The following is a 15824-nucleotide window of genomic DNA, read 5'->3' as shown; positions in this document are numbered from 1 at the left end:
AACCCCCCCCCAGCCGCTCCACCATGTCCACCTCCCTCACCATACCCAGACCCAGACCCATTCCCTGACCCACCACCTCCACCTTTACCCCCACCCCCTCCACCACCACCAGCGGCTCCACCATGACCACCTCCCTCACCATGCCCCCCACCTCCTCCATAGCCAGACCCCGATCCCGATCCCAATCCGCCACCACCTCCGCCGCCATGGCCACCTCCTCCTCCACCACTAATGCCCTTCAAGGACCTTGCAGCGGAGGAGAGGCCCAAACTAATGCTAATGAGAGCTAGAAAGACTAAAGCCCTGAACTTTGTGGTGCTAGCCATTGTGGCTTAATGAATGATGGGTGAGAAGCTTTGGTGGACAAGTGAGTGGTATTTATAGCTAAGGGCTTGCATGCATTGTGAAGTGCCCTTAGATTTTTCAAATCTGCCACTTCAACTTCGAGAAAAAAGGAAAAAAAGAAAGGATCGAATTTTCTACGCATTGGTTGCCTTTTTTGAAAATTGGTTCTCATTAGCATTATGAAAAGATTATCTTCAACATATCTAGATCATATCTTTTTTTATTTAAAGAAGAAATGTATTGATTAGATACACTGAACTAATTTAAATATCAGATTTACATTCTCCAAATAGAGTACCAAACAATTTTGAGGTTCTATGATTTCTATATATGATGATGCTGTGAACAGTTAGAAAGGCGAGTGAAGTATGTACAATTCTGCTAACATAATTTTCATCATCAAGTTAATCGGTAATTAATAAATAAATAGGTGCACTTCAATGCATTATATGCTTGTCAAATTTAGAATTAATAGTGTGCTTATCTGTTATTAAAACATGCATGGGATGAATGAAATATTGTATTTATAAATCAACAAAATTTTCATACAAAAAAATACAATAAAATAATTATTTTTTCGTCCAAATTTAATTTTTTATAGCTTTATTCTTATTTTTTGGGGATGTTTTGAGCCTTTTTTTTTTTTCTATTTTTAAAGATAATAATCAATTTAACATTCTTATAAGCCCATTGCTATTTTAGGATTAAACATAAGAACATGCCCTGAATGTTAAAAAGACATTTTTGATGTATACCTTTATCTTTGGTATTCTCTACTGAGAATAAAGTTGCTATATACCTTTGTCTTTTGTGAAGGTGCTTTTCTTTGGTATTCTCTATTGTTGTTTTCACTATTTCAGCCATCTGTTTTCAAATCATGCATAAATTGGCTATCCTTCTAATTATGCCTGTGATAATCTTCTGCTTCCTTTGTCGTGTGTATGCTCAATGCAGACACTGCACAATTTCAATCCAACAAATCATGAAAGGTTAGTTCTTCTCAAGCTGAAAAGATATTTTTGATGTATATGTGTGGTTCTGAGAAACATGGTTTCATTTAACATCGATATGAGAAATTAAGGTTCATAAGAAAAATAAAAATTGTTTAGACAAGGATAACTGAAAAATACTTATTATAATGCCAAGTTATGTGAATATTGAATTTGATTGCATACATAGCTTGAATTTCCTCAAATAACACGTGATTTGTATAGTTGATAAGTTGCAATCGACATTGGAGTTCTTTTGCCCCAAAAACGCTTTTCTTATGTGAGTTAACCTTGTTCCAGAGTACAAATGTCTTTCATGTCATTTGAAACTCTTAGGATGCATATTTAGTCTATTTATGAGATTGCTATGTGTATCTTCCCTTCATGTATAGGATTTACATGTGTGGCTTGTTCTATGTGTATGATCTTCAAACTTAGTTTACTTTTACATGTAATCTCCATATGTATTTGTGCCCTCATGAGTATGGTTTTCATTTGTAGGATTCTTATATGCAAAATTTTAATGTGTAAATTTCCATGTTTTTTTTTTCTTTTACATTATATGAATTTTCTTCCCTGTATTTCCTTTATGACCTTTTTTCCTATGTCAGAAAATTAGTTCTTTGTGTAGTTCCTTGGTAATGTACTTTCTTATGGAAGACAACTAAGTGTGATTTATCCCCATATAGATAAGATATTTCACCTTATCTCCCCTAGGCCAAAACTAAATGCTAGTCACCAACACCTCCATTCATTTCCCTATGCCGAAACCTATCCCTAGCCACTTACAATTCCCTTCATCCCTTAACCTAAACCAAACCTTAGCCACCTACAATTCCTTTTATTTTCCATAGGCTGAAACCTGGCACTAGCCAACTACACTTCTTCTTTTTGCCCCATACTTCCCTTATTTCCCCAAGGTCAAAACCTAACCTTAGTCACTAACACTTCATCCTTTTCCCTGAGGTCAAAAATCAAACCTAGCCACCTACACCTCGCTTTATTTTCCTTAGCTGAAACTTAACTCTACCCATCTACACTTCCTCTCATTTCTCCTAGGTTGAAATTACCTAACCCCTGACACGTATAGGTCTCTTTATTTTTCCTAGGACAAAACCAAAACATATCCACCTACACTTCCCCTCATTTTCCCTGGACCGAACCACACATTCTAGCCTCAACCCTCCTTCCTCTTTCCTACCTCGACCAAAACCTTCATGCGCATTCACATCTCCTCACCCTTCTTCCCCTTGGCCAAGTCTTGTCCTGATTGGTTTACTTGCATGTACATTTCTCCATTTGTAACTTACTTTTACATAAATATTGATGTGTAATTTACTCTATGTATAGTTTATTTTTATATGTTGGATTTCCATGTGAAGTTTGTTTATATGTGTAACATTTCAATGTATAGTTATTTTTTATATGTTTTCTCTTTGCTTGTATAAATCCTCTGTATGTCTAGCATTCACTACACATAGTTTATCTCTATATGTAGGTTTCATGTGTAATCATATGCAAGTTTCATATGCATTTATTTCATATTTAGTTTATCTCAACGTTCAAACTTCAAATATTTTCCCTAGATGTTGAATACATGAATTTCAATGAATAGTATGTATGAATCATATGATTTCTTCATGTGTTTAACCCATAATTTTGAAAGAATCTTGTTTAAGTTTCATATGTAATTTCCTCCATATGTAATTCACTTTCATATGTAGGTTTCATGTGCTTTGATGTGTGAGGTCCTATATGCTTTCAAGCATAGTTTTACCATCTATAGTTTACTTTCATGTATGAAAATACCCATGTATAATTTACTTCCATGTGTAAGTTGCATGCACTTTCATGTGTAAGGTTCTATGCACTTTCATGTGTCCCTTTCGTATGCTATCATGTGTAGTCTCCATGCATGTGTGGGATGTTTAATGTATAAGCTTTATGTGTTAAGTAATCTTCCATACGTTAAGTATTACTTTGTGTTAAATTTTCCTCCATATGCTAATATGTGAAACTGAAATAAAACATTAAAAAAGAAGATAGCCTCCCATGTGTTGAACTCTTTCTCATGTGCAAATATGCTATATAAAATGCGCTACTTGTGAGATCATAGGACTAATATATGTTAATTTATAAATTCAGATAACTTGGTCCAAAATTTTTCACAAAATAAAATCTAAATTTTACAACACTTTAAGTCATTTTAAATCTTAAATTTTAAAATACATTAAAGTATTTTTAAATAATTCAAAAAATATTAATTTTAAAATATTTTAAATAAATTTTTAAAAATATTTCAAAGCCTTAATTTCAAAACATTGAAAGATATTTTTTAAAATATATGTTAAAAAATTTTAAAATAATTTAAAAATAGTAATTTTAAAACATTTAGAATTTCAATTTTATTAACCTTAAAAAAAATTAAATTTAAGTTTTAAAATACATTAAAATATTTTAAAATAATACAAAATTCTTAATTTTGTAACTTTTTTCGAAAAATAATTCAAAATCTTAATTTTAAAATATTGTAAAATATTTTATAAAACATTTAAACCATTTAAAATAATTTAGCTTGTTAAAATTTTTGCTTTCAAAAAACTTTATACCATTTGAAATAATTTAAAATTTCAACTTGCAGAATACTAAATCATTTAAAATAATTAAAATATTAAATACTTTAACCCTTTTAAAATGACTCAAAATCTTAACTTAAGAAAATATTTTAAGACCAATTAAAATACTATAAAATCTCAACTTTGAAATACTAGACTACTTAAAATTCTTAAAATTCCATCTTCAAATTACTCTCAAACTCTCTAACAAAAACAACTTAAACTTTCAAACATTCTTGATTTAAATACTTTAAACATCTAACCTTTAAAATATTTAAGAATTTCAAAACACCTTTCACTTCTGAAATAAACTTGAAACTCTTAATCCCCAAACATTTACAATGTTTAAAACACGAAAAACCTAATTGAATCACATGAAAATTAATCTTATTTTTTTTAAAATGCTTAACCCTTTGTTTCTAAATCCTTATCCAAAATCATAAGAGCCTTCAATTTTCATGTAAAATTCAATAAAAAAAACTTTAAACCAACACAAGTAAACTCAACGGAGAACTCCAACTTAGGATTGAAAAAAAAAAATGCAAATCGTTGAATATAGATCACCTTGATTTTAAACTTTAAACCAACACAAGTAAACTCAATGGAGAACTCCAACTTAGGATTGAAAACAAATACAAATCTTTGAATATAGATCACCTTGATTTCCGAATTAACCGATAAACTAGAAGTTGAACCAAATTATGAATTAAATATCAATCCCTAAAATAAATTTAAAATTCACCAACTTAAATAATGAAAACATTTACTAGGTAGATTAACTATGAATTATTAGTTAGCCAACTTAGAAGTAAAACTCAGAGTCACACATCTCTGTCGGTTTATATAAATGTTTTTTTTTAAGAAATAAAATATTTCTTCAGACCAAAGGAACCATCAGGGTTGATTTTACTTCTAGAAATCACAAACTACTACAATTATTTGACCTTGAAGTCTTTATTTGAAACTTAGGCAAAAGATAGCTCAAGCTAGATCACTAAATTTACAAATTTTACCAAGATGATAATACAGCTGTTAAGGTAACTTTCAAGAGTAAACTAGAATGACCGCCTCCTATATGGAATTTGGGAAAAATTTGTTGTGAAATTTAATGGAATAAAAACAGGAATCAACACAAACTAGAAGAACACAAAGATTTAACGAGGTTCGGCAAAGAATTGCCTACGTCCTCGGGAGCGAGCGGCGGTTTCACTATTTCAGAGAAGTTCAATTACATCCCATAGGGTTTCCCATATAAATAGACATATACAAACCCTCAGATAAAATTACAATCACGCCCTCGCTCCTCCCAACCCCCTTTATTCCAAGAGACACTCCTTTTCACCAGGAGACACGCCTCTTCAAAAGAAACTCCAACTCCCTAGATATGAGCCATATCTAACAAAATTAAGCTACCTAATAAAGCTAAGAGCTTGACTGTCATATTCATTTATAACAATCGCTTTCACATAGTGGCTTAAATTGAGAAATTTGATTTTATATCCCCCATGATAGCAAAAATTTGAGAAATATGACAATTTTGTTTGGGAAATAAGCCCAATACAAATTTTGGGCTAAAACGTCCTCAATTTTAAACTATTGACTGCATTGAAATCCTCAATTTTAAACTAATGACTGCATTGAAAGTCTAAATTTCAATAAAGATCGACTAATTTTATAGCAAAATTTGAGTTCAAACTCATATCACATGTGAATCTAATTTAAAGCATATGTGAATCTTCTCTCGTATGTGAAAGCCTGTTTGAATTTGTTCCAACAATGTGTGAATATAATTTGAGTATGAATCGAACATGAATTCAGTAAGGTTCAAATATGCTCGATAATTATTCGATCATTGTTTGAGGAGTAATCAAACATTTCTTGAAAACTTATTATAATACCACAAACTATAAGGTTGGTATAATAGAGTGAGTGCAATTATAATAGTATATTGCAAGATATATATAATAATTATCATAAATAGACTTAACATAGAATTTAATATAATTTAATTTTATAATTTATAATCTATAAAATAAATCACTAATGAGTGCAATAGACTATGAAGTTAATACAACAAAGTGAATATAAGGTTAGAACAACTAACATAATATTTAAAAAAATTAACATTGTAAAGTGAGTGTAATTATAACAACAAAATGTAAAAGAAATAATGGATTAATTGTAAAATATATATGGTATATTAAAAAGCATTGTATAACAAACATGGCACAAAACCTAACTCAATTATGCAATTTAAGAGCCATAAAATAACAGTCATAGTGAGTGCAATAAACTATTTGATTGACATAACAAAGTAAGTGCAATCCTAATAACATATTACAAGAAATATAATTTATTAGCCATACTAAAATAAATGGGTTCTTACATACATACGACCCAATTCCTATGTACTTGCATACAAAGTAAGTGCTCCCTTTCACCCATTTTGTTATGAGCGGGTGGCGAAGGGAGAGAGGATTCTAAGTGACCTCATATCAATACATACTTAGGACAAAGTTGATTTCCATTATCATTACGCTGGTGATATGTATGAGCTGAATGAATATTCTCTTTTTGATTGAGCTCTTCATGTTCCTCTTCACCATTCAACCTTACCCAAAGGGTACTAGTTTTTTGGGAAGAAATTCCATTTCAGGGATCATAGAAGAAAGTGAAGGATTGGTAGCAAAAAATTATGTTTTACTTCTAAGGCTGACGGATTGTTGATGACCACCCGCCCTCAGCCAGTCGCATTCGATTGCTGTCGGGTTCGTGGCGTCGCCAGTCTATCTACCGTCATCTAACCTCTCTCTTTCCGAATAACTCTCTCTTTGATCATGTGGATGATCTGGAGCGGGAAGAGATCAGAGGGTTAAAGTATATAATGATGGAGACAAATAAAAGAAACACATGGGAGAAGCAATCATGAGGTAGACTTTGCGTAGATAGCTCCAAAGTGTATGTCCGAGGTAAGATCGACTTAGGACACTTCTGATGCGTGCTAGAAAATTCGTGATGGTAGAGTAATGGATTATCTATCGTTTTAGCGTTGCACGAGAATTCAACACACACACTGATAAAAGAAAAATAATCAGTAATGACATCATAAATTTTTACGTGAAAAACCCGTAAAAGGAAAAATCCAATATTGATTGATGATTACAAAGATCTCTTATCCTACAAACGGAAAAGGTAACTATAATTTCCAAAGTAGAGTATTGATTAACGACATCTGGGTGGTAGTGACCGACGATAATTGGTGGTGATCGACGGTGGTGGTTAACAACGATCCGCGGTGGTCGACAAAGGTTGACGGAGGTCAACGGACGGAGGTCAACGGAGGGCGGCGACCACCGCTGATCCCCGTTGACCACCGCAGGCCTCAGTTAATCATTGCCGACCGCCATTGATAACCACCGATCGTCGTCGAACACCAATAACCAGACACCATCAATCTACATTATAACTTGAAAAATCTAGTAACCCTTTCCTGTCTGTGGGATAAGAGATTTTGGTAATCATCAATCAATAGTGAATTTTTACAACTGGCTCAAACCCTGTGGTTTTTTCCTTTACAGCCTTTCCATGTAAAATTTTTTTAGTGTCATCACTTATTGTTTTTCTTTCATTTGAGTGTGTGTTGAATCCTCGTACAACATTAAGACGATAATTCATTACTCTACCGCAGTGAATTTTCTAGCACACATTAATGTCAATTACCTTTGGAGTAAGAACAAAACACTTTTTTGGAAAGAAACTATAATTTAGAAAATATTAGAGAGAAGATTTACTATAGTTAAATAAGGTAGATGAAATTAGACTTCTTGATTATTAAAATTTAAAACTTTTAAAGTACAAATGGCAAAATGACATGATGGGAATCTTGTTAAAAACAATTTATATTTAGATATGAAGTTCTTATTTTAAAAACAAGATTTAATATTATTTTTCAGAGATTGAAGTCCAATGTAGCTACATCCACAAGGAGTTGTGGATATAGATGATATGAGTGATACTCAAGTTATATACACAAGTGCACGTGTTAGTAAAAAAAAATACTCGGATGTCGAGATAACTTGATTTTTATAAAGTTTGTCCAATATAAATTCAATTAATTTTACAAAAAATAAAATTTTTAAAAATTATAGAGGGTAATGCTAGTATTTTGAATAAACTTTTCAACTGGCCGGAGATTGGCCCTTAAAATAAAAAAAAATAAAAATAAAAAAAAAAAATTCAAACACACACATTCTATGGTCTCTCTCTCTCTTGCTCGCTTGCTTTTTGTCCATCTTTTTTCACTCTAAAATGCGAAAAATTATTCCATACAGACAACGCATGCAGAGATGCATGCGCTATCTGATCTCGACCGTCGATCACGTCAAAATTGTTTTTCGGTGGGCTTCATTTAAAAAAAAAAAAAAATGTAATCGACGATCAAGATCGGACAGCGCATGCATCTCTGCATGCAGTATCCGTATGAAATAATTTCTCCTAAAATGCTTCATGGGTAAGGAAGATGAGCATGTGGAAAAAGATGTGCCGTTGAGTGGAATATTTATAAAAAACATATTATTATCAGTACATAAAAAAGATATAATCATAGATATATAACTTGTTAGATTTTAATTGAAACTTTATATGAATCCACTTATATTTTGAATAATAAAATCTTAAAAATTATTATGAAAATTAATAAATACTATATCATATTTAGAATGCACAGGTGAAAACAGTTTGTAAAATGAATTTCGGATTACCCGATAATTTTTTTTTTATGAAAACACAAACTATTTAAGGAGTTCATAACAAAAAATTAACATTATTTTTATGCTTAAAATACTAAAAAATAAAGAAAAACATTCATAAAATAAAGTTTGAATAATTTTTAATATGATAAAGATGGGTTGCAAATCAATCTTAAGATAAATCCAAAAAATGCACTTGAATACAAAAGATTAAATTTGTTATAATAATAATCTAATAGTAAAATATCACTGTCTTGAGGCAATATTTTTCAATAACTATTCAAAGCATGAAATCATTTGAAAAGAGAGTTTAAAATATATTAGGGTGCCTTATTAATTATGCTTACATGTGAGAAAACCAAATTCAAAGTAAATAGGCATTTTAGAGTATTATAAAAACTTTCTTTATATATATTGTTAGAAGTGGAGCCCTGTCTGACCCCCGCTTCCGTTCACCTGATCACGAAACGTCGCGATCTCCCGCTCCGCGCTCTCACTTCGAACGCGAAACAATCGCGACCATTCCCGCCTGGCGTCAATTAGCGGACCATCGGCGCCAACCACTCCCACATTTCTCTGTTGCCGTGAAGCGAAGCATCCCTTCGTTCCTTCCTGTTCGTGATAAAAGCTTCGGATGGCTCTCCTTGAGTTTAGAAGCCACGGTTTGAGTTCTTCTTCAGTTTTCTCGGGATAGAGGAAGGTTTCATCGGTGAAGAGGAAGAAAAGTGCAAGCGGTCATTCCTTAGAGTAGAAGGAAGAAGAAGGAAGAAAAGGAAGATTGCTCTCCTAGGCTTCTTCTTGGTGGCTTGTGACAGAAGAGAAACTGAGTTTATTTCTTTTGTAAGTTTATCTTCTTCGGTGTATCTCGGTGTAGAGTTTCTTTGGTGTATCTCGGTATAGAGTTTCTTCGATGTAACTCGATATACAGAGAGAAGAAAAAAGAGAGAAGAAGAGAGAGCAACGAAGTGAGAGATTCCTCTTGTAAGTTGAGGAGATCGACTTGTGTAAATTTTTGAAATAGTAAAATCCTCTGCAACTCCGTGGACGTAGGCAATTTGCCAAACCACGTAAATCTGTGTGTTCCGCTGTGGTGTTACTACTTTCTGGTATGAATATTTTCATTATTTGCCAAACCACGTAAATCTGTGTGTTCCGCTGTAGTGTTACTACTTTTTGGTATGAATCTTTTCATTTTTTTTACTTCGTCGATCGTTCTCCTGTTTGATTTATAAATATACCACAACAACTGGTGTGTATATATCTCGCAACAACAACTGGTATCAGAACTTTATTCAGATCTAAGGAAGAATGATGGCTGCAGATGAAGTGAAAGTTTCAGGGATCGAAAAATTTGATGACACAGATTTTAGTTATTGGAGAATGCAGATAGATGATTATCTTTATGGGAAGAAACTTCATCTTCCATTATTGGAAAAAAGACCTGAAAGAATAGATGATGATAAATGAAATTTGTTGGATCGACATGTTCTGAGGGTTATTTGATTGACCTTATTGAGGTCCGTTGCACACATCATTGTCAAGAAAATGATGACTGTAGATCTCATGGCAGTGTTATCAGGGGCGGATGATCAGATATGTATGAAAATCCATCAGTGAATAACAAGGTGCACTTGATGAATAAGTTATTCAATTTGAAGATGACAGAAGGTATTTTTATTGCTCAACACCTGAATGATTTCAATATTATCACAAATCAATTGTCATCTGTGGAAATTAATTTTGATGATGAGATATGTGCACTGATCTTGTTGGCTTCATTGCCAGATAGTTGGGAAGCTATGAGGATAGCAGTTAGCAGTTCTTCAGGTATATCTAAACTGAAATACAATGATATCGTGATTTGATTTTCGCTGAGGAAGTTCATAGGAAAGATTCTAACGATGTCTCAGGTTTAAGTTCAACACCAAATGTTGATTTCAGAGGCAGATGACATGACAAGAACTCAAGTATAAGGAGTTCAAAATCAAATTTTAGTAAGCAGGCAACCTATTGGAATTGTGGCAAGGCTGGTCACATAAAGAAGAACTGCAGGAATCCTAAGAATATGGAGAATGATATCACAAATGTGGTATCTGAAGAATTACAGGATGCACTATTGTTGGTAGTTCATAGTCTTGTTGAAAACTTGATATTGGATTCATTATTGGATTCAGAGGCTTTGAATGTGGTAGTAAATCTACCAGAGGCCACAGTGCAGGGCAGTGATGGAAGTGAAGAGGAAAGTGGGTCCAAAGCACCCATTTCTATTGTTCCACAGACAGTTGTTGAAGAACCCCAATGCTATGTAATGGAAGTGAGGAGGAAAGTGGGTCTGGGGCACCCATTTCTATTGTTTTCACAGACAGATGTTGAAAAACAACAGAGCTATGAAGAAAACTTGCAAGATAAAAGTTCGAGCAAGTGGGAGCTAGACTTGTTCAAAAAAGCTTTCAACAGAGGCAGGATGTTGCCCATGTAATGGGAGTTGTAAGAAGAGACAAGTGTGACCCATGAAATAGCTTGGAGGTGCAAAGCTATGTGGAGCCTGCTGATATGTTGACTGAGGGTGTTACTCTTGAGAAACTGAAGTTGTGCATAGCTTCAATTGGTCTTCTGGAGCGAAGACAGAGGCTTTGAGTTGCAGAGGTGGAGGATTCAAGTTGGAGGATTTATGTGGTGGATTCATGTTTGAAGAAAAAGAGGACACTGCTAGTGGAGGATATCAGTTTGAGAAAGGAGATGTTGCAGCCTGTGTACCGGTCTCCAAGTGGGAGAATTGTTAGAAACGGTGGAGCCTAATCCACTATGCTTTGGCGATTACTTTGCTTCGGAGAGTCACACCTCTTCACAAATAACAACTCCCGCCTTTCTCTTTTGTGAAGCGAATCATCTCTTCTCTCCCTCCTGTTCGTGATAAAAGTTTTGGATGACTCTCCTTGGGTTAAGAAGTCACACTTTTGAGTTCTTCTTCAGTTTTCTCGGGATAGAGGAAGGTTTCCTTAAGGCAAAGGAAGAGAAGTGAAAGGAGGAGCAGTTCCTTGCGGCTGAAGGAAGAAGAAGAAAGAAGAAGAAGATTGTTCTTCCTAGGCTTCTTCTTGGTGGCTTGTGGCAGAAGAGAAATTGAGTTTGTTTCTCTTGTAAGTTTGTCTTCTTCGGTATATCTCGGTGTAGAGTTTTCTTTGGTGTATCTCGGTATAGAGAGAGAAGAACAGAGAGAGCAACGAAGAGTGAGAGATTCCTCTTGTAAGTCGAGGTGATCGACTTGTGTAAATTCCTCAAGTAGTAAAATCCTCTGCAACTCTGTAGACGTAGACAATTTGCCGAATCACGTAAATCTGTGTGTTCTTCTGTATTGTTCTTTTATGGTGTGAATTTTACTCGTTCTATTTTTGCTTCGTCGATCGTTCTCCTGTTTGATTTATATATATACCACATCATTTGTTGTATATCTAGATCTCGCAACAACAACATAGCTATGGATAATAAGTTTTATAAAGAAAGCTAACGGCTTAACACGAAGGAAGCGTGCTTCTTGGCTGCTGAGAGGAAGCAAGGACTGCCTGTTTTTGCATGAAATTGCTTCTAAAATCGGAATACAGATAGAGAGAGAAAGTTTATTGTTTGAGCAATCACATTTTAACATTCTTGGTAAATCAATATTCGATGATTTAAGAAATGGAACTACTTATGCCACCATTTTTTACATAGAAAGTTTATTAAAGCACGGACTCATGACACTTTCTAACCTCTATTTTATTGATTTCTAAGTGATAACATTTTTTGCTAAATAAGTCTGATTTTTTATACAAATTAGTGATGATAAATTTATGATAAATTTGTTGTTAATTGAAGGCCTCTGATTTTCTTATCCAATATTTTAATGCATAAACTTAAATTATTATAAGGTATGATTGAATGTTGTGAATCGAGCATTCCAACACAGGATGAAATTCTGAATTTTTAAAAATTGAATCTCCTTATATATCTACATCAATTTCAACCTCTGCAGAACATAAATTATTTATTGCTTTGCAATGCCTACGAAAATACTGATTGATAATTTAAAGAAAGATAAATTGAAGAATATATTAAGTTTTGATTCATGTTAGAATATTCACGACGATGGAGTAATGAATTAACGTCTCAATGTTTAAATGAGAATCCATCAGACATTCAAATAAAAAAAATGTTCATCGAGACACTAGAAATTTTTACATAGAAAATTTGGAAAAGAAAAAATTATGGGGTCTACCCCAGTCTGAATAATTCACCATGAATTGATGATTTCACAACCAAGTCATTGTCTCATAAGAGGGATAGAGTCAAACAATTTCTCAAGATACAATAAATGTTGTAGAGTCGTAGGAGGTGATTCTATTTAGTGACAGTTGTTGAGATTCTAGTATCCTATCTTTAATGTGCATCGGTGCCTAGGGTTCAAGACAACATACCAATTTGTCGGGTGCTTCATTGTTCCATAAAGTACGTTGGGATGTCAGAATGCTTGATGTGATTTTACAGGGATCTTCATCGCAAGGAGCAAGTGATGGTTATTGGTGGTCGACCGCGGCCAACGAGTGATGATTGGTGGTCGAAAACTGCATGAGCAAGAAGCATTCAACAGATTGTCAATGTAGAATTTCGGAGTACAACTTCTTTTCCAAACTTTGGCTTTCCTTTGGCTTAGGGTTTATATACTCTCTTCAAAGTGGGGTAGAGTTTTATTTATATAGTTAAGATTGTAAATATGGGAAGAATCTAGACCATTGTGATCAGACAACCTGGGGAGATTCCTTCAATTGAATGATGTTCTTTGAACAATCAAGTATTTTAGTGATGTCAGAATTGAGTGATATTGAGCTCGTTAGATTTATTTTGTCGAGACATTCAATTTGAAGATAAGTTTGTTAGATTTTAAATTCATTTGACATTCCAATTATACACTAAAGCTTCTAAAAGTGATTTAAAAGCTTAAATTATGCTCGATTTAACTTATAATTGGACAATTTTGGTATCATTAGGTTCGTGTTGTCCATCTGGTCAGTTTGACCAAAAAATTGCTGAAATTGGAGTTTTTGATAATTTTTAAACAAAATTTTAACATTTTTTACTTAAAAATTTATCTTGAAATTCGTGTCATATCTCGAGGTGCATTATATCTTTTGAGCAGATACTTACTCAAAAAAATCAAAAAAGAGAAAAAAAACAATTTTTTTATTCTTCACAACATTGATTACATTAATATTTATACTTCTTATAAAAACATTGATAGCTGAATTCATAATTTGATTATTTATATTCTAAATAAAATAGACAGAAATAATCACAGCATACAACAGCGATTCTCCAGCATGTTGCAATATTTTAATCCTCCATCCATTTTTACTGTTGTAATCATCTTCACCTGATACAGAACCCTGGCCGGATCCATGCCCGCTCCCACTTCCTTCTCCGCCGCCTGATCCTCCACCACCTCCGCCGCCGCCACCAGCGCTCCCATAACCTCCACCAGCCGCTCCACCATGTCCACCTCCCTCACCATACCCAGACCCAGATCCAGAACCATTCCCTGAACCACCACCTCCACCTTCACCCCCTCCACCTCCACCTCCCTTTCCATAACCACCACCCGCGGCTCCACCTTGTCCACCTCCCTCACCATGCCCCCCACCTTCTCCATAGCCAGACCCCGAGCCCAATCCGCCGCCACCACCGCTAATGCTCTTCAACGACTTTGCGGCGGAGGAAAGGCCCAAACTCATACTAATGAGAGCTAGAAAGACTAAAGCCCTGAACTTTGTGGTGCTGGCCATTGTGGCTTAAGGAATGATGGGTGAGAAGCTTTGGTGGACAAGTGAGTGGTATTTATAGCTAAGGGCTTGCACTTCATGGTGAAGTGCCTTTAGGTTTTCCAAATCGCTTGGCTGCCACTTCCACTTTGAGAAAAAAAGAAAAAAAGAAGGATCGAATTTTCTACGCATTGGTTGCCTTTTTTGAAAATTGGTTCTCATTAGCATTATGAAAAGATTATCTTCAACCTATCTAGATCAATTTTTTTATTTAAAGAAGAAATGTATTGATTAGATACACTGAACTAATTTAAATATCAACAACAAATTTATACAAAAAATTATGTCCAAATTTAAGTTTGTATAGCTTTATTCTATTTTTTGGGGGATGTTTTAAGCCATTTTTTTTCTATTTTGAAACTAATAATCAATTCAACATTCTTATAAGACCATTGCTATTTTCTGATTAGACATAAGAAAATTAGTTACATTAAGACAGCCGCATCTAGTAAATTTTGATAATAATACGTAATATGAGATTCTTTTTTAAAATATTTTCTTCCCTGCTCCATTTCCTTTCTTTGTTTTCTAAAGCTAGTCTATTCTCCTTTTGTAGTGGGTTCTTGCTCAAATGCCCAAATGAATTTCCCCATCATCTTTAATTTTGGAAAGCCAAAATAGAAATAAAAATTTCTTATATTTAAATAATATTTAAGATATTATGATGGATATAACGTTTAAATGTAAGGAAATAGTAATTTGAACATTGTATAATTATTAATGATAATATTTTTTTAAATTTTTATATTTTTAATGACATAATATATTTTAGCAGAAGCAGTTTAAACAGTCATATATATCGAACTCCACCAACCCTTTCTTATTACTACTAAGTTTTATCTTTTGTGAAAGTGTTTTTCTTTTGTATTCTTTATCGTTCTTTTCTCTATTTTAGTCATCAGTTTTCAAATCATGTATAAATTGTCTTTCTTTCTATATATGCCAATGTGATAATCTTCTTCTTTCTTTCTTTTGTTTATGCTCAATGCAAAAACTGTACAATTTCAATCCAATAAATCATGAAAAATTAGTTTTTCTCAAGCTGAAAACACACTTTTCATGTCTATGTGTGGTTCTGAGAAACATAGTTGCTTTTAACATTGATAATGAGAAATGAAGGTTCATAATAAAAATAAAAATAGTTTAGATAAGTATGACAGAAAAACAATATTTATTATAATTGTTGTGGTGATGTAAATACCTTTTAAAGCTGCCAAGTTATGTGAATATTGAATTTAAATGTATACATAGCTTGAATTTCCTCAAATAACACGTGAT

At 33.5% G+C, this 15824-nt stretch overlaps 1 protein-coding gene across 1 annotated transcript in view; it reads right to left on the bottom strand.

The window, feature by feature from the left end:
• LOC110030483 (glycine-rich cell wall structural protein 2-like) overlaps nt 1-14516 on the bottom strand; it is a 14771-nt gene extending 255 nt beyond the window's left edge. The window contains exon 1 of the mRNA XM_020733211.1: nt 14102-14516. Within this exon, the coding sequence (XP_020588870.1) occupies nt 14102-14510 (409 nt within the window). The 5' untranslated portion in view covers nt 14511-14516. The remainder of the gene's footprint in view (nt 1-14101) is intronic.
• Between the last annotated feature and the right edge of the window lie 1308 nt (nt 14517-15824).

The sequence above is a fragment of the Phalaenopsis equestris genome, unplaced genomic scaffold (assembly GCF_001263595.1).
Source record: "Phalaenopsis equestris unplaced genomic scaffold, ASM126359v1 Scaffold000725, whole genome shotgun sequence".
Lineage (NCBI taxonomy): Eukaryota > Viridiplantae > Streptophyta > Magnoliopsida > Asparagales > Orchidaceae > Phalaenopsis > Phalaenopsis equestris.
The sequence above is the reverse complement of the archived record's forward strand: the minus strand, read 5'-3'. Positions and strand labels throughout refer to the sequence as shown.